The 26503-nt window shown below is 35.5% G+C and overlaps 1 protein-coding gene and 1 pseudogene across 1 annotated transcript; one reads left to right on the top strand and one right to left on the bottom strand.

Moving 5' to 3' along the window:
- Window positions 1-4597: 4597 nt before the first annotated feature.
- LOC136230897 (U-box domain-containing protein 19-like) lies at window positions 4598-6933 on the top strand. Its single transcript, XM_066020098.1, has one exon. The coding sequence runs from the start codon at window positions 4675-4677 to the stop codon at window positions 6730-6732; it is 2058 nt and encodes a 685-aa protein (XP_065876170.1). The 5' UTR covers window positions 4598-4674; the 3' UTR covers window positions 6733-6933.
- A 557-nt stretch (window positions 6934-7490) lies between these two features.
- LOC136217962 (uncharacterized) lies at window positions 7491-8780 on the bottom strand (annotated as a pseudogene).
- Window positions 8781-26503: the final 17723 nt, after the last annotated feature.

Genomic DNA, 26503 nt, shown 5'->3' with positions numbered 1-26503 from the left:
TGTTTTAACAACGTCATTGTGGAGCTTTAGGCGAACTTCCAACGCTTTCAATCTTCATTTTTGAATTATTCCCATCACAGATGTAGCCAAAATCTCCATCTATATGTAAAGTGTCAAAACAAGTTCGATCTCTATAAAAATAACATCAAAACAGAATCTAACACCTAACCAAACGATTTTCAACAGCAGAATCTGTAATGTCTTACATGTTAGTATAAGAAATTACTTTTAAAGAAAGGTCATATGAAAAAGATGTTTTCCACCTCTTTGTTGTATTTTAGAGTTTTAGTTATTTTAATATTTATTTATGTTATATTGGGAGTGATAAAATAAAATAAAACAGTAAATTATTCTAGTCTTTATGTACTAATTATAATACCAAATTTTGTAGATAATTTCATTAAAATTCTTAGAATTTTTTATTTATTAATTTAATTGTTTATTGATATAGAGACGTATATTTAGCTTTAAGAACTAAAAGTAAAGTCTTTTTATAATTATAAATGAAAAGAAGAAGAAGTTTATATTAGGTTAAAAGGAGAATTTATAGTCACACAACACAAATGAATTGGTAATCTGTTGAATCAATGTATTGATTAAGATTAAGTAATTGTTTAATGCAAATATTATAAATCCAAAATGATGGACAACTCCAAACGGTCCAACTTATATAGGTGGAATAGGAAGTGGCAGAGAGGGATTGGCTGTGAGATTTATTTAAAGTCCAGTCCAGGTGTAGAAGTCAATAAAACATACATACTTGACATGTATAGAATAGAATAGAGTGGCACCTTTCTATTGGTTCATAATTTTATAATATAGAATTATTAGCATAATGAAACAAAAATAAAACGCGTGAAGGTAGCATGACTCACCAATTGAAGCTTACGACACACTTAATTAGTAATAGTATATAGTTATATAGTTGTGTGTTTTCATAAAGTAAGGTTTTCTTTTGCTTGAAATTCAAATTGTTTTTTTTTTTTAACACAAAATGGGTAAACGCGCAAGAAACAAAAGACAAAGGGAAAAAACAGCCTTACTGTTTGAGTCGTCAACCCCATTCACACATCAAAATTGGCTGCTAGACGGAGCAGAAATGACAGAAAAAACTGTTGGCAGAAACGGCAGCAACATCGCCTAGCCGAGACCAGTCATCCATCGTCGAAAAGAGGCCAGGAGTATCGACTGGTAAAGGGTGAAAAGCAACTTGGCTGAACGGAGAAGAAGGCTGTTGGAGGAGGAAATAAAATAGAACAATAAATTATTCTAGTCAATCATAAAATAACCATGTAGAAGAAGAGAGGATTGCGACGGAACAGAAATTCCGTTGGAGGAGGAAACAATCACAATTGATGAGCTAACTTGATAAAGTAAAAAAAAAAAACATAGGAGCTTTCATTTTTGTCAAACTGTTATTTAAAAATAAAAAATTATCCACGACTTTAAAATTGAAATCAGTGATTACCATTTTAAAATTGAAAATATTAAACTTTTTAACTGTGACATCATTTTTAGAATTGGTTGATGAGATAAGAGAAAGTGAATGGTTAGAGAGTGTGAAAATGGTAAATTTTAAAATTTGCTTTTATAATAGATGTGTTATTAAATAACTTTAATTCTTGATTTTTTTTTTATTTTAAGATTGTTAACGGTACCCCCGACCATTTTATGGCCGAAGCCCTTAGCTTTAGGCACTTAGCTGGTTCAAGGATTCGTCCTTTACCAATGTTTATATAGAGTCTGATTCCCAAGTTTTGATAAATGCTTCTTAAAGATAATTTGATTGATTATACATTTGGTATGATTCTTGAAGATTGCAAATTCCTAGCAAGGGAGGTTACTCTTCCCTCTCTATCATTTATTAAATAGGATTGCTCATAGTCTAACCAGAGAATCTATGGTGAGTGGAGGTCTGTTCCACCGCCCTTTATTTGTAATGACCTTCAATTAGAGACTTAATAACAATTCTTTCATTCTTTGCAAAAAGATTGTTAACAATTATTTTTATAATGTCAAACTAAACAATTATCGTTTTTAGCAAAACGAAAATCATAATTCTCGTTTAGACAATATTTTTTTTTTTTTGATAGGGAATGCTAATATTTCATTAAATCATAAAATTGTAAGTACACGATGAAACCAGTAAGGAATAAAACCTTACACACATATAGGCTAAGCCTAATACATAGTCTACTAGGGTAAGAAAATGACTATTAAAAGCAAAAACATGATTATTAAAAGCAAAAAAAGTCATTAAAGGTACATTAAACAAAGACAACATTTGAAACATATATAGATCGTAACTCCAAATTCGCCGCAAAGCAACTGTAGTCCAATCTCCAGAATTTGAACCATTCTGAACCTTCGGATCTAGGTCCTTTCTTTTGCAACCACGTAGATCCAGTGATCTACGGATAAGATCTACCGTTTCTGTTCTTGCTAACACAGAAAAGGTTACCAAAACTGAGAATTTAACCAACAGGTGCAGTTCAACCGGATCCAGAAGCACGATGAAATATATATGATCCAACTAAAGAAATTGACCCAAAACAAAAGGAAAACAAACACGAAAACGGAAAAAAGAAACGGTGGGAGGAGGAAGAAAGAAGACAAGCTTCCTCCTTCCTCCTCAACTAAACAGCAGCAACAAGGAAGGGAGGGGAGGAGGAAAACCAGTGGTTTAGGAGAGGTAGGGAAAGAGAAGCAGAAAAACGGAGAAAGGCAGTGGGAGGCTGTGGTTGTGGGTGTAGATCGACAATATTTTTTGCCATATACCAATTTGACAAAAATGAAAATTCTAGATATTTTTTTACTTTACCCTTGATCATATTATCAATATTGTTTAAAAGCCCAATGCAAGATAATAAATTTAAGCCCTTTATATATTTTATTATTATTATAAGTTGGAAAGTAGATGGAATTTAGCTATGGTTACCACGGGAGAGTGGTTAGCATCCATTCATAAAATAGTACAATATTAAACCTAACATATTTATGAGTTAGTATAATTTCAAGTTTAATTGACGAAATTGGAAACTAATCCGACACATAAGAGTGCCCCCAAATCTACAATATTTCACTTGGAAATTAATAAAAAAAAATCTTCCTTGTATGGTGAATTTAAAGCCATTAGGAATTGAACTTGATATAGCATTCCGATGTTGTGGATCAATGGACGAGGATCATGTTTTTTTTTTAAATGTCCAGGAGTGAGGGATATATGGAAAGAGATTTTGTTGTCTACCCAGATGGATAAAATGAGTTATACTAAGACGTGGGATCTGTTTAATTGTGCTTTCAGGTATTTAACTCTTCGGAACATCAGGTCTACATGGTGACATTAAGGTGGATTTGGTTATGTAGGAATCAACTTGTTCATAAAGGAATTATAATCCCTACCCCGGTTCTACTCACAAAATCTATGGCGTACCTTGAGGAGTGGAACCAACAATCACTTCCTCATGTATCTAAAATCGCGACAGAGACTGCACCTAGAGATATCGAACGAGATACAAGTTGGACATCCCCGCCTCATGGAACCATTAAGCTTAACTATATGATGCAACCCGGTGTTCGAATGATAACTTATGTAGAGTCGAAATTATTGCTTGAGACTCAGAAGGTTTAGTGCTCGAATCACCAGAGATCCCGATTGTTGGCTGCTCTATGATGGAAGAGGTTGAACTCCAAGCTATGAGCTATCATCGAAGCGCTCAAATACGCTAATGATTGCTGTTTTAATCTGACCATTACTGAATCAGTTGCTGAAATTGTTGTCAAAGGACTCACTAAAAGATCGATCCTCAATCTAACATCTCTTTAATCTACTCTGGTTATATTAATCTATATGCTTAATAATATTTCTTTGTTATAAAAAAAACTATTATCTCTATATATTTATTAGTAGAAATAAGAAAAATCTTCCTATTAGTTTCAAAAAAAAAAAAGAAAAAGAAAAATCTTCCTATCAAACAAAAAAAAAATCCAAATTCAATATGAGTCAACCAATAATAAATAAAATATGACAAAATTTAGAGTGATGCATATACTGGAGCACATTAGGTGTACAGATTTTAATCTGTTGAGATAATTTATTCATGTAACTGAAATTATTGGATAATAAAATTCAAAACTAGGAATGATACTCCACTTGAATAGCTTCAACGAATCTAGATATTCTGATACTGCATTAAATTTTCATTTTTCATTTATGAAAAATACTTTCAATTAAATTAAAACAAAATATCTATTATCTTAGTCATCCCTTCCCTGCATGCGAAGTTGCATTGAAGACATTGACACCCCATTCCCCAAGCAACACGTCATTTGTTTATTTGTCCACGTATCAAAGCCGGTGACTAGGTCCCACATTAACCTTACGTAAATATTTATCCGTACCGTACACCAACACATATCCACACAAGTAAATGACCAATCAGCCCTTTCCTTTTCTAAACCTGTATGTATGTATATATCCACGTGTTCTTCACTTGTAACCGTGAGCTCATCATCCCCATCCCTATCATCACGTGCCACGCGTCTTCAAAAGATATTCTAGTTATTCGCCTCCTATATTTGGATCGACTGAATCTCTTTCCGTTTCATTACTTACACTCCAACAAAAACAGAGTTCCTCTGCTGTTCCGTTCCCAATTTCCCTCCTCAATTCTCATGATTCGAAATTTTAATCCGACTGATCGCCGGATACTTACTTCTCCGGCAGTTCATCCATGCGAAGGTATTTCTCCGACTACACTTTTCAATTCCTTGCTCACTCTCTCCCAAAACATATGCAATTTCAATTCCATATTCTTTCCCTCTCAAAAGAGGAATGCTCGTGAAGTCATTCGACAAATCGGAATTCTTCTTATATTCTTGGAGGATATCAGAGACCGGAGATTGATTTTGCCGGATTCCGTGGTTCTTTGCTTCTCTGAACTTCACCTCACCTTTCAGAAAATCCATTTTTTGTTAGAAGACTGCACACGTGAAGGTGCTAAGCTATGGATTCTGATGAAATCTCAGTTAATTTCCACACGATTTCGTGTTCTGGTAAGAGGAATTTCCACAGCTCTTGATATTCTTCCGTTGAATTTGATAGATGTGGGGTTTGAAGTGAAGGAATTAGTTGAACTAGTGACAAGGCAAGCACGAAAGGCGAAATTCGATCTGGATCCTGAAGATGAATGGGTGTCAGAACAAGTAGTGTGGATTTTAAATTACTTTGAGAAAGGAATTGAGCCTGATTTGAGCTTTATAAAGTGCATTCTCGATTATCTAGAAATTAGAGGTTGGACTGATTGCGCCAGGGAAATCAATTTCTTAGAAGAAGAGATTGGTTTTCAATCCGCAGATTCTGATGAAAGAGAGGTTCCGTTTTTAAGCAGTTTGTTAGGGTTAATGAGTTACTGCAGAGGAGTGATTTTCGAGTCGTTCGATCACAGGAGTTTCGAACAAATCGATGGTAGATGCAACATGGAGATTCAGATTTTAAGTTGCTTAAACCCCGAAGATTTCCGATGCCCAATCTCACTTGAGCTAATGACTGATCCAGTAACAATATCAACAGGCCAAACATACGATCGACCTTCAATTGAGAAATGGCTGAAAGCTGGAAATATCATCTGTCCCAAAACAGGAGAGAAGCTTAGAAACACAGAATTAGTCCCCAATTCGAGTCTCCTAAAGCTAATCCAACGTTTCTGCGCAGACTATGGCGTTTCTCTATCAAAATCAGGAAGCAGAACTCGTGACATTACAAGAACTATTCTTCCAGGCAGTCCAGCAGCAGCAGAAACCATAAAAGTCCTCTCAAGATTTCTCGCTAAAAGGCTAGTCTTCGGCTCAATTGAGCAGAGAAAAACGGCCGCACAGGAAATCCGAATTCTCACAAAATCAAACATCTACAACAGATCCTGTTTGATAGAATCAGGAACAATCCAACCTCTTGTAAAGCTTCTATCTCTACCAGATCGAATCGCGCAGGAGAATGCAATCGGAGCTTTGTTAAAGCTCTCAAAACATAGCAACGGCAAGAAGATCATAATGGATATCGGCGGATTAAAACAGATTCTTTCGGTTCTCAAAAGTGGACTAAGCTATGAAGCGAAACAGATAGCAGCTGCGACAATTTTTTACCTCGCTTCAGTGAAGGAGAACCGGAAATTACTCGGGGAAAACCCCGAAACAATTCCGGGTCTTGTGGAATTGATCAAAGAGAAGCCAACTTGCGGGAAGAAGAATGCAGTAGCTGCGATTTTCGCACTACTTTTATACCCGGGAAACCATAAGAAAGTCGTTGAATCGGGTGTTATTCCGTCGCTGATAGAGATTATAGGTTCGTCGGATAAAGATGAACTCGTAGCAGATTCACTAGCAGTTATTGCAGCAGTAGGGGACAGTGTTGAGGGGACATCAGAAATTCTGAAAAGTAAAGGTTTATCTATGACTATTAGGAGTTTGAAGAGTTTGGGATCTAAAGTTGGGAAAGAGTATTGTGTTTCAATTTTGTTGTGTTTGAGTAAAAATGGAGGTGAGGAAGTGATGGAGGAATTGTCCAAAGACTCGGGTGTTACGAGTTCACTGTATTCTCTTATAACAGACGGTACTTCTCATGCAAGCAATAAGGCTCGATCTTTATTGAAAATTCTGCATAAATTTCGAGAAACAAGTACTTCTTCCAGATTTATAGGTTCCGGTGCATGTGAACACCTATTTCATATGCAGTAATTTTGTCTTTTTAATAGATCTAGATTAATTTTTCTATTGGGAATGTTTACTGTGTTTTTGGATTATATGTGACGATTAGCTTGGTTTTTATGGAAGCTAATTGCCATATAAATAATAGTAGGTTGTATATAAATTCTTTCTATTAATTTTGATTGGTCAGATGTATTACACGTAGTAAAAAAATTTTGACATTAATTTTTATTTTGATTAATGTTATTGCTTACTATTTTATACGTTTTAAGGATGCACTAGTAAATTTAAAAGCGAGAGGGTTTTCAATTCAATCTATAATTCTTCAATATCAACAACTAGTTTATTTTAACTTTGAAATTTTGTCTTAGAGCACCCCTAATGGTTTGTTACTTACCATATCCACATCATCCAAAACAACATCCCATAATTACACACCATTAGAATACTTGTTACTTCAAATTTTGGTAGGCACCACTTATAATAAAATACTCTATATTTATTCATTTAACATACAATTACTAATTTTTACCCAACAACATAATAAATTCAATACTAATTATTAAAACTACAAAAATATTTATCCAATATAATAATTAATTCAATACGTATTATTACTTTAATAAAATTAAATAAAAAATAAGTTTTACTAAATAAATGAACAATTATTATGTGATTAATTATTTATTATAATTGAAAAAAATTAAAAAAACACTATTGGAATAATTATTATTAATTGATTAAAACACGGATTACATACGACGAAATAACATAATATTATAAGAGAATCATGCATTAAAGTCGGTGACTCCGAAATGTTGCCATATATGTTCAACTAGATCGAGTTTGAGATTCATATGGGTGACTCTACTACGGAGCTGTAAATCCCGTGTGAGATAAGCCGCAAAATCAGGAGCAGGTCCATGACGAAGGTTTTCAATACCGACTGGTTCATATACTTCTAAAGGATAGGTTCTGGAGTATAGGTGGCGCTCATCTTCGACAATCATGTTATGCAGTATAATACAAGCTTCCATAATATCATGCAATTTACTTTGGTCCCAAAGCCTAGCTGGTCCACGAACAATAGCAAAACGGGCTTGTAGTACCCCAAATGCTCGCTCAACATCCTTCCTTGCACTCTCGTGCTTCTATTTGAAAGTGAGTTTCTTTGGTTCAACTGCATGTGGAAAGCTTTTCACAAACGCAGCCCAGTCGGGATATATACCATCTGTTAGGTAGTATCCCATCTTGTACACATTGTTGTTGACAGTGTATAGCTCTTCTGGGGCTACTCCTTGTAATTTGTCTCGAAACAAATGTGATCTGTTCAACACATTGAGGTCGTTGTTCGACCCAGCAACACCAAAGAACGCATGCCAAATCCATAGTTATGAAGCGACTGCTTCAAGCATGATTGTAGGAACCCCATGATCTCCTCTAGTGTATTGTCCTTTCCACCCAACAGGACAATTTTTCCAAGCCCAATGCATACAGTCAAGACTTCCAAGCATCCCAGGGAACCCATGGGTTTCCTCGTGCATTTGAAATAAGCGATGGACATCAGCAGCATTAGGCTTCCTCATATAAACTGCTCCGAACACCTCGATAATAGCACGACAAAAATTTTCAAGACATTCAAATGCAGTACACTCAGCAATTCGAATGTACTCGTCTTCACGATCTGCAGATTCTCCATATGCAAGCATGCGAAGTGCCGCTGTGCATTTCTGAAGTGGAGTAAGTCCTTTCTTCTTTGTTGCATCAACCCTCTGTTGGAAATACACAGTGTGATTCCCCAATGCCTCCACAATACGTACGAACAACGGTCTACTCATGCGAAATCTTCTACGAAAAAAGGTATCATCATATACTGGTTGGTCAGCAAAGTAATCCTTATACAAACGTGATGCACCTTCTTCACGATTTCGATCTACATATTTTCGACGTCGAGGTGCGGATGGTTCTGATATTTGTTGCAAAAACTCGAGTTCCATTTGCTCATCAGCTTCGTCCCACATATTTCTAATAGCATTTACTCTCGATTGGTAAAAATTGTGACCATCCGAACTTGACATTTTGTGAAGAATACAATAAAAATATGAGAATACAATTTTTGAGTTTCTGAGAATTGTGAGAACCTTAGACTTAATTTATTGGTAAAACTTGTGCACATCCGAATTGGTATTTAATGTTATAAATTTATTGGTCAAAATGTGGTGTTGGTCATAATTTATTTGTAATTAATTTATTGGTGAAAAAGTCAGGACCATTAATGGTTTGCAATAAATTGAACAACTATATTACACAAACTATTTACACACACAAAGTTTGTAAGCAACTATATATTCCGTAAATTAAACAATAAAATTACACAACTTAATTAAACAACTATATTACTATATTAAAACCACACTTAAACAAACTAATTTAAACAACATACATTAAAAACAACTGAAATTAAAAAAAAAATAAGCATAAACTAAAAACGAACTAAATTAAAATAAACTACTTATTAAAACAATCATACTTGGACTTAATGTATGCGCACATTTGCTCGTGTTGAACCAATTTTGTCGCATCCATATCCGATGTATCTTTCTCGAGAAATTTGAAATCTTTCACCCTAATTTCCTCGGTCTGATTACGAAGAAACGTTACCCCTTGATCCACTAATAGTTGGTTTGTTCTAATTTTTTCCTTTTGTAATTCTACGAAAAATTCATTTTTCACCAAGTTAGAAGATGCACTCGGCTTTTGTTTTCCTTTAGCAACTTTCTTAGCGGCTTTCTGTCCCATTGGACGTTGAGGAAACGATTGCACGTCGTTCATTGATTCACCGGGTGAACCGTGTTCTCCCATCGACGAAAGTTTCGTTCTTTTTGATGAATCGCCATCGTTGTGTCTTTCTTTAAAAGCGAGCCATTTGGGCTCGTCTTTCATTATCATCCAACAATGAAGAAACTGAAATTTGGAGCCATGCCTCTGAGCATACAATTCCTCGGCCTTCTCAATAATTTGCGAATCTGAATGCCCGCTTGGTTTCAATTGGACAATATCAGAATATCACCCAACAAAATCACTTACTGTTTTACTAATTCTGTAAAATTTTATTGAAGCCGTATTCTCTTTGATTAAAGAAGGACCTTCGGGCTTGTAAATATTGTAATGGTTGGTGATTCTCTTCAAAAAATCACCCATCCTTTGATCAGTACCAACGATTTCGTCGTTTGCAATTGTTAACCAACTAGTGCATAAAAATTTTCAAGTGTATTATTCCACTTGAACCTCGTTGTTGACCCGCCAATAGCTTGTGTTTGAGGTATGGTTGCTTTAACGCACTCATCCATTGAACCTGTATTTGGAGATTCAACATTAATGGGGACTTGACTATAACCGGCCTTTCGTTTTGTTTGTTGACCCGTAAGCGGATCATTAGCGAATGGCGCTCGTGGGTAGTAGTTCGGCCTCGTTGGGTAATTTCCTGACATATTCATATAGGGGTGAGGGAATTCGGGATTGAAAAAGTTTTGAGGGTTTGGAGAATAATGAAGATATACGGATCATAAAAGGCTCGTGCTGTTGGCCTAATAGGAGAACTTTCAAAAGTTGACGTATTTGGGGTTTTTGCATTTTGGTTCGGGGATTGTGAGTTTTGTGTTTCGGGATTTTGAGTGTTTGGAACTTGAGAAAAATATTGGCTAAAATATTCTTCATTGTTCTCCATTGAAAAACAAACAGAATACAATTAAATTAGAGAGAATAGAAGATTATTGGTGGTGAAGAGTGAAAATTATGTTGATTTATAGAGTAAAAGTAAAATTTTCCACCATTATTACACAATTTATTACATTAATTATATTTACCAACTTAACTACTTCTTACCAATAATAATAAAACCCATCAATTTATAAAATAGTCATAAATTAAATACAACTACGAAAATGATGAAACAATAAAATAAAACACCTATGCACACAATAAAATGATGAAACAATAAAATAAATATTAAATATCTATGAATACAATAAAATAATAACCCAAACACTAAAAGTAAAGTAGAATAAAATATTATTATACCTTTTGTCAAAAGGTACATTATAATTAATGGTAATGAATGTAAAAGAAGAACCTCATTTGCTCTTTGGTGTACGCGCCCAAAACAGCCAATGAAATGCTTGTGTGTATTTATGTTATCTTTTTGAAAATATTATAGTCAATTTTTTGAGGAGAGAGGAGGTTGTTACTAGAATATATAACAAACAATATTTAGCAACAAGAGCTCTAGTGGTTGGTCATAACAATTTGATTGAAGGTAACAAGGTTATTAGAACCATTAGAGATGGTCTTATATGAAAACTACGAAGTGTTAAAGAGTATCGGGATTCGAGTCTTTTTTTTTAATTTCTCCATGGATTAGCCAAAATTCTTAAAAAATTCTCCATGGATTAGCAAAAAAATAATCTTAAAGCCTAAAAATATTTGTTAACGAATTAGTTAGAGGACTTAAATTGAAATATAGTATTTTTTATTATAACTAAATAACAATTTTTATAAAATAAATTAAAATAAATAAACTCTTTTTGTCTTCAATCTCATCACCATCTGCACACACCCTCACTCATTTAATTTTATTTATCTACCAATAATACATACACCCATCAACCACCAAATGCACACACTCTCACTCATTTTAATTTTGTTTCTATGCCAATAATACACGCACCATCAACCACCACGCGCACACACTCTCACTCATTTAATTTTATTTCTCTGCCAATAATATACACATCCATCAACTACCACGTATACACATCCTCACTCATTTAATTTTGTTTCTCTACCAATAATACACACACTCATCAACTGATGTTTCCTATTTACAGGAACATTGAATTATTTTCAACCATAAAATAAGTCGGTAGAATCAAAAAATCTACCTCAATTATTGTAGGATATTTTTGGTAGAATTTTCCACCAAATTCTAGAAGACGATGGTGACTATATCTTGAATTGTTCAAATTTTGTACCATGAAGTCATTTCGTAAAGATGTCAGCAACTTGGTCTTCAGTCTTCACATATTGCATCTTAATGTTTCCACGTAAGACATTTTCTCGTACAAAGTGGTAATGCATCTCCACACGTTTAGTTCTTGCATGGAACATTGGATTCTTAGTCAAGTGGATAGTTGACTGATTATCACTGTATAACTGTACCGAGTAATCGATTGGCTGATGCAGATCCTTCACAAGCTGTATTAGCCAGGTACATTTTTGAGCTATTGTTGTTGTTGCCCTGTACTCTGCCTCGGTACTTGATAAGGACACTGTAAGTTATCTTTTATTGCACCAAGATATAGGTCCTGATCCGAGACTAAAAATATAACATGTAGTCAAACATCTTGTGTCATGATCTCCAGCGTAATCAGCATCACAATATCCACATACCTCACACTTTCCTCCTTTCTTGTATAAGATATCATTGTCCATCGAACCTCTAACATATCGAAGAATTCTTCGGATAGCTTCTAAATGAGGCTTCTTCGGATTCTGCATAAACCGACTTACCATACTTATTGCATATGATATGCCTAGCCTCGTCAGAATGAGATAAATCAGGCTTCCAATTAGTTGTCTGTACATCGTAGCATCTTTCAAATCCTTTCCTTCAGCAGAACATAAATTTATGTGTACTTCTACTGGAGTTGTAATAGGCTTGATTTGAGCATCCCAAACTTCTCCAAAAGATCTTTAGCATACTTATGTTGACACAAGAAAATTTCTTCCTTTGTGTGTTCAACTTCAAGACCAAGGAAATGATTTAACTCTCCCAAAGATTTCATTTGGAAACCTACCGATAAGTTGGCTCTGACTTGATTAATCTCGGTAGCATAATCACCTGTGATTATAAGATCATCAATATAAACTAATATTATAGCCAACTTCTCACATTGGACCTTCACAAACAAACTAGCATCAGCCGGTGCCATCATATAGCAACTTTGAATTAGGAACTCTATTATCTTACCGTACCATGCTTTTGGTGCTTGTTTCAATCCATACAACGATTTCTTCAGATTGCATACATAGTTTGGTTGAGCCTTTCTTTCGAACCCTTGAGGTTGATCCCTGTAAATCTCTTAATCTAATTCGCCATGTAAGAAAGTATTCTTCACATCCATTTGCCATAGCTTCCAATCTTTACTAGCTGCAAGTGCTAGTAGAACACATACTGTGGTGATCTTTGAAATTGGACTAAATGTCTCATCATAGTCCAGACCATACTTATGTGAGAATTCTTGAGCCACCAATCGAGCCTTGTATCTTTCGACTGATCCATCAAGGCGCTGCTTTACTTTATAAACCCATTTGCAGGAAATATGATTTACATCTTTGGGTTCGAGAACTAAATCCCAAGTCTCATTCTACTTCAAGGCATCTATTTCTTTCTGCATAGCCTTTCTCCACTCCTTAATTAAGGATGCTTCTTCGTACGTTGCAGGCTCCTCTATTGCTTCTTCGATCACTCCCGTATTTGTGTACTTAGGATTTGGTCTCCGTTTCGTGTTGAACTTCGTACCGGTGATTATTGTTCTTCTGTTGTTTTATGATCATCAATGATCTCCTCGAGTTGAATTGCTCGTTCTTCTTTAGATGTTTGATGATGCACTCATATACTCCATGGAGATTAAGTCTTTTCAGGTGACTATCCCAAGGTTTTCTTCTACCAGTTCCACTTATTGAGTGATTTCTTCAACTGGCTCGACCCTTTTAACTTTTTCTTGTAGTTTCTCATCAATTTCTTTTGAATCAGGTAATACAACTTCATAAGGAGACCACCAGGATAAAGCTTTATCAAACAACACATTTCTTGACATATAACACCTCCTTGTTGTTGGGTCACAACACTTCCACCCTTTTCTTTGATTATCATAACCCACGAAGATGCATCTTATAGCTTTCTTATCAAACTTAATGCATAAATGATCAGGAACGTAAACATAACATATGCAGCCAAACACTCGAAAGTGACTTACAGTGGGTTTGATCTTCCATAGCTTCTGGAAGAGTGAAATGAATCCAAGTGGTGTTTGTGGTAGTTTGTTGATAACATCTGCAACTGTCTTCATACACTCTGCCCAGAACCGAGGTGGAACATTCTTCACATGTAACATGTTTCTACATATCTTCGCAAGATGCATGTCCTTCCTTTCTGCTACACCATTTTGTTGTGGAGTGTTAGGACAAGTCAGTTGGCGTTGAATTTTGTAGTCTTGTAAATATCTTCAGAACTCATACGAAGCATACTCTCTTCCATTATCAGTGCGAAGGCATTGGATCTTTCGATCAAATTCCTTCTCGACCTTCTCTTTGAACTTTTGGAACTTGCTAAATGCTTCTGATTTGTTTTCCATGAAGTACACCCACACGTACCTTGAGAAATCATCAATAAAAGTTATCATATATTGATGACCACTATCTGATGGCCGCTTCACACGACCAAATACATCAGAGTACACCAACTCAAATGGCTCCTTTGCTCGATACTCAGAATCTTCATACTACAACTTGTGTGTTTTCCCAAACTGACATCCAACACATAAAATTTCTTCTCAAACATCAAGTTATGGAAGTCCATTGAGCATCGACTTTTTCATCATCATAATTTTAACTTATGATAGCTCATGTGTCCCAATCGTGCATGCCACAGATCGACTGTCTCGTTTTGTCTAGCCTTATCTACATAGATTATTTGTGCTGACATTACATAGACAGACTCAAGTTTTTTCCCTCCATAAACGGTGTGCTTGTCAGCTTCAGACTTCGATAGACCTTCATATCGTTGACCAAATACCATATAGTTTCCTGAGGATGTTAGTTGTGATACTGATATCAAGTTCTTTATCATCCAAGGTATATGGAATACATTCTCCAATTGCACTACTTTAGACTTGTATCTGGGCATGACCATTGTCTTGCCAACATATGTGATTAGTAGTTTTGAGTTGTTCGCGGTGACAACAACTCGCTCCCCTTTGTACTCTATCATGCTCGATAATTTTTCTTTATCTCCAATCATATGATTAGAGCATCTAGAGTCCACTATCCAATCATCATTATAATTGATAAATTTATTACTTATAGCAGTAAGTGCTAACTTATCTTGTGCATCTATTTTGGAGGGCATAACTGTATCACATGTCATTGGCTCTATAATTTCACACGGATCCTCGAAGTCCCAATCTTCATCTCTTTCGTCTTGAGCATGTGTGGATGTTACATCATTTCCTTCTACTTTCTTGTATCGACAGTCTCGAGCATAGTGGCCTCTTTTGAGACAATTATAACATTGATTATTCTTGTGACGTTGTGCCTTCTCGTTCAGTTGGTTGTGGTTGTGGTCAGCTCCCATTTGTTGCCAACTCCCTCCTTCTTGCTTTTGCTGCTATCTTTGTTTGAATCTTCTGCCATTTCTCGATCTCGTGATTTTTGGATCCTTGCTATATTTACTGCTAAAAAGAGCTTTATCTTCATCATTGACTGGGACTTTAGACATTTGTTTATCTAGAGCCTCTTGATTAGCTAAGGTATTTTCTAATTCATTTAAACTTGGCTCTTTAGCCCATCCATGGGCTGTTGTGACAAATGCGTTAAATTCGAGATGCAATCCATGGACTATTATTCTTCTAATTCTGTTACAGTAATTTTATTTTCAAGATCCAATTTTAAAATTTCATTGCATAAAGTTTTTAACTTTAGTAAAGTATTGACTCACTGTCGTGTCTTTTTGCGAGACCGACAGTAACTTATTCTCGAGTTGTTGGAGCTTGGCGTCGTTCGTTCTTGCAAATACTCCGGCAAGAGTGTCTCATGCTTCTTTAGGGGTTTTGGTATCCTTGATGCGTTGCAGCAAATCGTTCTCCATCGGAATTGGTAAAGTATACATAGCTTTACCACACTTGACCTTCCACTTTTTAAGGTCATTTAGGCGTTGTTTCATTACCTCCAACAGTCTCCAATAAATCTTGGTCAAACAGATAAAATTGCATACGAGTACTCCAAGTACTATATTTATTATTATTAAGTTTTTCCAGAGTGCTTACCGAGGTAGATATATTTGCCATGACAACTTGGTTATCTCCTTTAATCAACCAAGTAAATTTGGTTACCGGCCAATAATTTCCATAATCCTAAACTGCACGCTAAAGTACCTCATACCACCACAATCCCGGATCGCGAACTCCTAGCACTCGGTAACTGGTCCCAGACCGCCTGCTCATACTCGACCATGTACTGGTCCCTGGCCGCCTGCTCTGATACCACTTGCTGAAGAATTAGATGACTTAAATTGAAATATAGCACTTTTATTATAACTAAATAACAATTTCTACAAAAAAAAACTCTCTTTGTCTTCAATCTCACCACCATGTGCACACACCCTCACTCATTTAATTTTGTTTCTCTACCAATAATACACACACCTATCAACTGATGTTTCCTATTTATAGGAACATTGAATTATTTTCAACCATAAAATAAATCGGTGGAATCAAAAGATCTACCTCAATTATTATAGGATATTTTGGTAGAATTTTCCACCAAATTCTAGAAGTCGGTGGTGACTATATCTTTCCAATAATATTTGGATGTTGGACAAAAGGATTCAATTTTTTTTTTACCGAGAATAGAAACTTGAACATAAATAAATTTTCAATTTACAACTATTAACAGAAATAATATATATGAATATATATATATATATATATATATATATATATATATATATATATATATATATTGCTAGTATATACCAAATTGATAGTGTATTGCGTATGTATATATTTATGCAAAATTAATACTTTATATATTCTAGTTTGTTATTAGAATTTATATCCGTTTATTTATGGTGATTGAAATAAAATAAAATCTTATTCATGAATAATAGGATAAAATTCTATCATGATACAGATGGAATTAAAACTCCTAAAGTGATTGTGATAAGATGCAATTCTTCTTCTATATACATAGGGATTTATACTTAGAAAAAATTGATTGTTAAAATCAGATCGGTCAAAAAATTTGAAAAAATAAATGATCAAAGGTTAAAGGTTCAATCGACGTTTAATCATAATGCAATCAAAATTTTAAAAAGCATGTAAAAATGATATTTTTATTTTTATTTAATAGTCTAATATAGTAAAATATTGATACTATTAATAAAGATTGTACTCATAGCAATATTTTTTGTAATACCAATTTCTAGTATTTTGATATATCAAAATGATAAATTCAATGTGATAAATTAAAAATAACATAAGATATAAAAAGTTCAAAAAAATATATATGTTTTTGAGTAAATATTTATTATTATTATTGTATAAATAAAATAAAATAAAATATTATGATATATATTTTATAATTCAATTTTAATAATAATTATTAGAGTTTTAAAATTTATTCATTTTATATGTAAAGTTTAAATACTGATGAAGGATATGGGCCAAAGAGTGTATTTGGACCAACGATTACATTTTTAGCCTATTTATTCCACCAGCAATCTATCGTCGCTAACCTGATGCGACGATTGCGACAACGAGATCATGAGTCAACTCAGGGTCATTTAAGGCATACCACACTCAGCAATGGTAAACTATAAATAAGAGAATTCATCTCATGGTACATGGATGCTTCATCTATCTCTCTACTTTCTCTCTCAATATTTTATACTATGTTTAACTACTCCACTAACTTGATTGTTAGAGTGTCTTCCAGAGACCGCTCCTGCTACAGGTACAGAAGGCCAAATCAATCAAGAGTCCATCCATCCTAACTTCCCATCAAACACTACAAAAAAATATTGATTTATGGATACAAATAGTTAAAGACGATTTATAATTTTTATCCTCAGTTATAATCTTAAAATTAATATAGGGGACAACTATATTAACTGCCTCCAATTGTTTTAAAATATATAATAAAAGATAATATTCAACTAATAGAAATTAATTAAGTTTTTATACGTAAATATATTGATTACATGAGACAAATTTATGAGTGGGAAGAAATATTTTTATGAGCAGATAAAAAAAACATTTTACTCTATTCTCTCTCACACGCTTTAAACCCAACAGAGTGGAAGTCCCCATCCATTTCCCATGTTTTGCGATACCTTCCGCCCAAATCCCTCATTCTTTAGAATTAACATCCTCAAATGCTCTGAAGTCCTTCAAACGACCGATCATCACTCACCTCCTTGTCTTTGACCGTCCTTCCAGGTCTATTTTTCTTCCACAATGGCAACATGTAATTGCTTTTCTGTTATTTGAAATTCGGGTGTTTATGGGGTTTGAATTAATAGGAATAAGGCTATTAATTCAATATAGGTTTGCATTTTCTAAGTTTAGTTTGACTATTGATTATGAATTTTGATTGATGTGTTTAATTTCTTTTTTGTTGTATCTAGTTTGTTTTAAACATTAAATGCAGTGTACACTCTCACCTTCATTTCACAAGGTCCATTAATTAGAAACATAGCTAGTGGCGGAGCCAGAAACAAATACTCGGGTCAATGGGCGAAAATATCTTAAAATTTACACTTTGAATATTTCCACGATGACAATAACTCTAGCACTTTCCACGAGCAAGAGAAGCATTTGAGTAAGGTTTTTTTTTACCCGTTTGAATATTTCCATTTTTACGAGATTTAGGTAATTATGTGAGCTTTTCTATCTGCTATAGACTTGATATTATGAACACAAGCATTTTGGCTCTTTAAACAAACCACAGCGGATTAAGGCATATAGCTAGTGTTTGTGTTTCCCTAGGATAAAGTTTCTTCACCTAATATAGGTTTTTCTTTTTTGACAATCCGATTGGATGCGAGTTGGTGCATTTTAATTTGACTCAAATATAGCAGGACTAGTAGAGAGATTCAACTTACAAGTGAAAATCAGACAAGATGCTACAAAGAAGATGTTGGAAGTATGTAGGGCTTCTGTTCTAAGAAACGTCAAAGAGGGAGTTTAGGTGGCACGTAACTTAAATTTGGTTCAACCAACGTATTTTGGTATTTATGAACATATTTGTTGCAGAAGCCCTTAAGAATACTCTATAGTAGATAACCTGGTTTTTTGCTATCAGATTTGCAGCTTGTTTGCCCTGTTTGTAAGTTTGAGAAATGTGATGGTAAGCAATGTATTGCTTATATAAGCTAAATTGTGGATTATAGTCTAGATGGCAGTGTATAATTAATATTGGTTTTTCATTTTTAGAATGTTGCACAGTGTGTTATGATATGTTAACATCTTCTGCCCACCTCTCACTAGCATGGTTTGAATAAGCTATTTTAGGGGTATGGTTGATGTACTAGAGCTTGACAACATACAACTGTAATCATTATTTGTATGGACATGATATTTTGAATAGATATGGGAATTAAGTTTTAGGAGGATTTGGTTACCGTTTTTGTCTTAACATTACAAGCTAATAGTTGTTGGCTAGGTGAATAAAAAGTAGTATTGGTGAAAGTTAGTAACTAAAGGCTTTTAAAAGGATAATATGATAATTGTGCATGCTTGTTAAGAACAATTGATTCATATGTTTTATTAAATTCGTGTAACCATTTCATGTTTGAATTTTTTTTTTTGAAAGGCATTGGATGTTCTGAAGATTTTGTGTTAGTGCCTTTAAATGATTGAAATGACATCAATTGTTCTAGTTTCTGGACATGCAATAGTTTCTTCTTTAATATTTTAAGGTATGTGGCTCTAATTGATATTTTCACACTTAATAAACACATAACTATGTACTTCTCTGATCTCCATAAATTGTTTACAACTTTTACCTAATGTAATTTGATAGCCATTTCCAATAGAATTTTGTAGAGCAATGCTGATTAATTTTTTTTCTGTTCATTCTTGTGGAATAAATGCTCATTCTGTTTTTAAGAACAGAAGTTCTAAAATTACTTGATGAGTTTTAGACTTATTGTTTGGTTTTGACACATTGTAATGGTTTTAGGTATAGATGCATACAACATTCATGTCAAATTAAATGACATCAACATCTAGTTGTTAAAAATTTCCCCCTCCCCTCCTTATTACTCTCTTACCTACTGGCATGGTTATTATTATTTTTAAGGGTTTAATATACCAGACCCCTCGTGAATATGGCCAAAAAACCTGATTGACCCCTTGGACATATAGTGTGTCTCATTAGCTACCTGAATTAGTTTAAAGTGACTCATTGATCCCATCAACTTGCTTACTATGATCTACTGGTCTTGAATTTGCTTAAAATGATATACATTTCAATTTGTCTTAATCATTTCTTGCTCTACCACATCAACTTAAGAGGTTCATCGTGTCACTTTAAGCAAGTTCGGAGAGTTAACGAGACACTTTATAAGTTCATGGAGGAAATCCCTTTTTTGGACCAACTTTCGGAGGCTCTTGATGTATTAAGGCTTTTTTAAGTGAGAGGTGATATCACTAAAATTCACATTTTCCATGGGTATATTCCTTTAGATTCATTATGATTCTGAATTCTAATGCATTTTGTGTGCAAAGTGGAATTTGTTTATTAACTAATGATTTCATAGGGGTGACATAAAAGCTTTGACTGTTGGGAAGGAACTGTGGAAGGAAACTCTTCCATTGAAAATTAATAAAGAGGAGAGAGAAGAAAGAGAAAAATAAAAAACGTAAGAAATTAAATAGAAATGGAGAAGGTGGCTCATTTGATATTTATTTTTTATTTTAGAGTTTGTTTGTGATAATTAGATAATAATGGGGTTAATTTATAAAATAAATAAATATAAGGACAAAATTAACTCTCAGTCCCGCTCAATTGGACCCTAATGACCAAGTGGAACTTAGACCTTCACCCTTGGATCTAGTCTGTTGATAATCTTACGGTTGGTTAACTCAAACAATTAAATATTAATTAACGTATTTCTTTTTATTTTTTTAGGGAAAAGTACAAAAATAAACATTGTGGTTACACCTGTTTTTAAACAACACCCATGTGATTTAAAAGTTTGTAAAATGGTACCTTGGGGTTCATTCCGTTAGCAAACACATACCAAATTGACTAACAGGGTTAAAAGTCAAAGGGAAAAGAGATAATTTAGTCCTTATATTTATTTATTTTATAAATTAATTCTTTTTATTATCTAATTATCACAAACAAATCTCAAAATAAAAAATAAAAATCAATTACACCATCCCTTTCGTCTCTTTTTTATTTTTTTTTATAAAGGAACGTTGATATATTCTTCATAGACACCAGTTACATAACTCATGAAATAACCATTAGCACCATTCCATTTTTTCGGAGCTGCAGAAATAGCATCATTGATTATAACAAAATCGCCACTACCATTCTGATTCACCGTCACAATATTGTTGGTCCCGTGTGATTAGTTCTAGGGGTGGTTAGGAACTAATGTAACTTTTTCGCTTAATTATGCTGACTTAATCAATTTTTTAAGTTACTTAATTTAGTTTAGGTCAGCACGGCCGAGAGATGTAAGACAGCTTTAGTCAGATGCTGACTAGAACTGTTTTACTTGTGAGTTGGGAATTAACACTTGAGGTCAGCTTCCAACTCAGCACAGAGATTACTTAGTGTCAGCTTTTACAATTTATATCCTGAGTAATTTAATCAAGCAACACATGCAAATATATATATTGAGAGAGAGTTAGAAATTACTCAGCAGACTTATCCTGGTTCGGCCTCTCCGCCTACGTCCAGTCCCCAAAATCCCTCCGGGCTTTTTCAATCCAATACTGAGCTCTTTAAAGGTAGAGCTAAAACCGTTTACAAGGAAGTTGAATATGCAAGAGTACATTCCTCTATTCGTCTACTCAACTCCTACTGAGCGCTATAACCAAACACTCAGATTCTCTACCGCTGAGTACTTAAAACCGAGTACTCAGCACCACTCTCTCAATCTTTTACAATTGATACAAATCTGTTCTTTCTAGATGAAAAAAAAATTCAATCTAGCTTTTACACAAAAATGGAAATTTGGTGTAAGATCTTTTTCTTGTTTGAATGTGCTTTGTATGTATGCTTTTTTTTCTATTGTATTTTTCGCCAATTAGTCCAAGTGATGGACTTATCCTTTTATAGTTGATTCTGAAGCTCTAATGATTTGAATCTGGAAGTATCCGTTGGATTCAAACGGATCTATTGCGTCATTCTCTTGGTCAGCATTTAGAATTGCAAGCCAATCCTGTCGTCTGAAATTAGCAGGCGTCAGGCTTGTCTTCTTCCGGCAGGTTCGTCTTCTAGCGCCAGTTTCGTCTTTTAGTTAGAGGACAGTTGACCCATGCGTCTCGAAATTGACTCTGTGCGTAATTCCAAAGCATCTGTTATTGGTGCAGACAGTTGTCGGGTCTTGTCTTTTAGCAAACGGATCAGTCGCGCTGTCCTGACGACCACTCAACTTGACTTCATTGACGTTGCTTTTTGTTCTTTGTTTCTGAGTCATATTCTTACTCAGCTTCCGTGGTCAGCTTCGTCTGCAAGCTTTAGTTCTGAAGAAGACTTATCTTCTATAATGCTGAGTTACACTCCACTCAGCTTGTGCTGTGTTCTCATGCTGACTTCGTTCTGTCTTACTTTTTGATTCCTGTTCTTATGTATTCTTATACTTATCATTGAACAAACACATTAGTACAATTAAATCAAAGTACTTAAATTTAATTGTCTTAGTCATGGATTGACTTAAATAATTTTGTCAAATCAAAATTATGTGGAAAGGTGTTTCAACAAACTCCGCCATTTTGATGTTGGCAAAATATTTAATTATGGAACTCAGCATTGAGATTCCCCATGATTGAAATTCCTTTTCTACTTCTAAAGTTACTCCCCCGTAAGGGTTGCATCTATTGACTTAAATTAACTCTAAACCTTCTAAGATTTAATCGAGTAAAATTAAGACATGCCTATACTGACTTAGTTCAATTCTAGACCTTCCAAGATCTAATTCAGATGAGCCTAGGTCAGCTTTCAGAAGAGTTCAATGCTTGACACATATGTTTACTCAGTTTGATACATAGTCATTTTAGGTATCAAAGTTATGAAAGGGTGTATCAGAGCTAATGTGTACTGAGTATGTTCCTTTTTAATTTTGTTTGTTTGTTCATTTAAGACAGATCAGCACATAGCACAACAAGTAAGTAAGCATCACATAAGATTTATCAGTTTGAATGAAAGATGCATGAATATATATAGATGGTCAGCATTAACAAAATAGAACACGTCAGATAAAATTACAAGTCAAGTACTAAGACTAGTCAATCTATTTCTTCTTGTTGACTTGAGCTTGGTTAGCTAATCCTTTGCCTTTGGCGGTTAATTTTGTTTGTTTGTTCATTTAAGACAGATCAGCACATAGCACAACAAGTAAGTAAGCATCACATAAGATTTATCAGTTTGAATGAAAGATGCATAAATATATATAGATGGTCAGCATTAACAAAATAGAACACGCCAGATAAAATTACAAGTCAAGTACTAAGACTATTCAATCTATTTCTTCCTGTTGACTTGAGCTTGGTTAGCCAATCCTTTGCCTTTGGTGGTTCGTTATTACTGACTCTGAGTTGCGGAACCAGATGCCTCCCCCATTTTCTGCTGAGTTCCAGCAGCTTGCTTTTCTTTCTCCACCGTTTTGCCATCATCAAATGAAGGAGGAATAAATGTCTCGCAAAGAACAGCACGAGTCAGTTTTGATGAGTACGCTTGGAGTTGACTCGTACTCTCCCGAAGACCATTGAAGACTGCCATGCCATCGTCTAGAGTGGAAGCGGGTATCCTAATGGTGGCACTGAGCATACTGAGAAGATACTCTTGAGATTTCCCGATCCAAGTTATAGTGCCAGTCAGCTTGGCATATGATTGATGATACATTTTGAGCAAAGCAGCATCATAGAACTGACGTCGAGCATTGGTATGCCGGACATGTTTAAATGTGGCTTGAGAGTACTGCAGAATCTCATTTGTCTTTACTTGGTCTGTGTCCATTTCTTCTTTACTCAAGTTGAGTAGGCGAACGACTTCACTAATTTGCTCAATGGAACAATGGGAGGAGGAGGAGATTAAATCACGAGCTCCGGTCAGCTCAGAAGTTAGCTGGGTAAAAAGTGGATTAACCTCAGTAGAGGTTGCATAGAGTGAGTTCGCAGCTGACAAAGTATTAAGTTGGCCCTGGATGGAGTTCATATGATTGACCATTGTCACCTGGAGTTCAGCCAGCTTCACTATTGATTCTTGCTTGGGTTGTTGAGATGCGAAGGATGTCATGACACTCATCAAGTCCTTTAGACCCTTGATTTCAGTTAGAAGTTGAGTGACAGAGGAAAGTTGTGTTGGCTCAACATAGGCAGACCCAGCAGCATCGGCATGAGGCTGATGAAGATCCTGAAGTAGGGCTTGAGCTGAGTCGATGATTCGTCGTCCAGACTCAGTGGCATGTAAGAAAGCATAGGATTCATCAGATTGTGGTTCAGAGGCCGGAATTGGAATAGCACCTGATGGAGGAGATGTTTGGTGTTGTCCAGACTTAGATGTGCCAGCTTGATCAGCAGCTGGGCTTTTATTTAGATTACCAAAAGGAGTTGACTGGTTATCATTCTGCGATAAAGGAGTAGGAAGAGGTGGATCGATAGAGATATTGACCTGCTCGGAGTCAGTCTGAAGCTGACTGGTTTCGGAAGGTTGAGGTAGTTCAGTGCTAACCTGAGCAGGATTTTCCTTTGCTAACTCTTTGTCTTGAGTAGCAGGAACTTCGAGCACTTGCTCGGCAGAAACAGGACCTTGAGGAGCTTTGGGGTCGGCTTGTTCCTCAACTTGAGAAATAGAGGCTTGCTTTTCCTTAGGTTGATCTGGAGTTGGTTCAGTGAAGAATTGAAACTGGAGTTTTGTGAGGGCAGTAATCGGATCTCTTAGTGGAGAATCATCCAAAAGGTCAATGACTGGAGATTTTTGAGCCTTTCGTTTGAGTCGTTTGCCTGTGCTGTTCTTATGAGTTGGAGGAGAGGGATCAGCAGCAATGGAGTCAAGGGACTCAGAAGAGGAGTTCAGTCCAAGGTCAGCATTGAGATCTCTCACAGCTTTGTCTTTCGCTGTGGACTCAGCATCAACTGTCTTACTTGGCTCAGTTGGATTCACAGTGTGCTTAGCATCAACTGTTTTTTGTTGCTCAGCAGCAACTGTCTCACTTCGCTCAGCAGAGCCCGTCTGATCAGCATCAAACTGACCTCCAAGACCACCATGTTCTTCTTCTTGGTCAGTGGGAGGTTTCTCGAGATCGATTTCTTGACTTCTCACAAAGTGTGAGTCTTCAGAGACTAAAAAGTCAAGAGGAGGTGTATCAATCGGCTTTAACCCAGAAGTTTTCTTCTTCTTTTGCAAAGGTTGCTCAGGGGTTTCCTCACTTTCTTCCTTAGGCTCTTTTCTTTTCTCTGCTGACTTAGGTTCCTCCTGACCTTGCTCAGCATCAGCTTTCTTCGCCCTTGATACAAACCGAATCTTCTTCGGTGCTGAGTTAATATCTTTGGAAGAGGTTTGGACAACTTTCCTCTTTTTATCCTGTCTAGTGCGGTCAGCAGGTTCCTTGTTCACCACCACTTTCTTTCCTTTCTTGGTCGGCATAGCTTGTGCTCCTTCCTCAGCATTAACTTCTTCCTCATTTTCTTCAATAACCCCCTTTCCTTTCTTAGACTTGAGGGGTTGGTTGTATGCTAACCCGAACAGCAGAGCCGTTGTTATTTCTGTGCCCCAAGTCTCAACTTCTTCGACCGTGCTTACCTGATGGTCCTCAAGAATTCTTGTGATGAGGGAGCCCATCCTGAGTTTCCCTGTGCTCCGTTAGAATGCACCGATAAGAAATACGTGCATGTTGAGTGGTTTGTAGGTCAGCATGTGCCAGATGAAACACTGCTCGAAATTGGAGGCTGATGAGGAGGATTTGACCTTAGGGAATATGAAGTTGGTGTTAAGCCCAAAATATACCTAAAATATCATCAATAATTACATCAATATTGCTACGAATTTATTCTATTTATAACTGTTTGGAAAGCTTTTACTCTCGAATATGTTTATTTCTTGCAAGGTACGTAAATATTTGGTAAAATCCAAATAGGAACGAAAAGAGCTCAAAAACAGAATAAAAACCTTACAAAAGGAGTCAAAAGCGACAAAGATCAATTACACCAAAACGAGGACAAAGACGAAGTCAGAAACAGAGAAAAATGCAAATTCTCGGTAGAGAATTTTGGGGCCGCGACCGAGAATCTCAAATTCTCGGTCGCGACACGCCTTCGCCAGTCACCTTCCCCCTTTCGTCCGAAGGCTGAAAAAATCAATTCCCCATTCTCGGTAAGAGCAGAAATTCTGCCAAGTACAATGAACACATGTTTAATTCCAAGACACGCGTTCGTTCGGGTGGATAAAGACGTCCTTTCACAACGGACACGACTCTCCACAACGGACACGACACTTCAATCAAGACTCTTCAACATCTATAAATAAAGAGTTGATGGAGAGTTGAAGATATGTAGAAGAAAGAGATTAGTGCAGAGTTTATGCAGAAACTCTGACTCAGAAATGAGTCAGAGATTAGATTTCATTTCTGTTCAAAAGCAATATGATGTACACACATTGTTTATTCAATAATAACAAGTTTAGTAGCGTTTAGACATTGTTCCAGTTTAGTTTTCATTTTGGTAGTAGACCGACCCAGTCTCTATTACGAAGATTCAACGAGAAGATTGAGTAGAGGATCCGCCCC

Source organism: Euphorbia lathyris, chromosome 1, assembly GCF_963576675.1.
Source record: "Euphorbia lathyris chromosome 1, ddEupLath1.1, whole genome shotgun sequence".
In the NCBI taxonomy this organism is placed as follows: Eukaryota; Viridiplantae; Streptophyta; class Magnoliopsida; order Malpighiales; family Euphorbiaceae; genus Euphorbia; species Euphorbia lathyris.
Note: the sequence above shows the minus strand (reverse complement) of the source record. Positions and strands in the feature narration are given on the sequence as shown.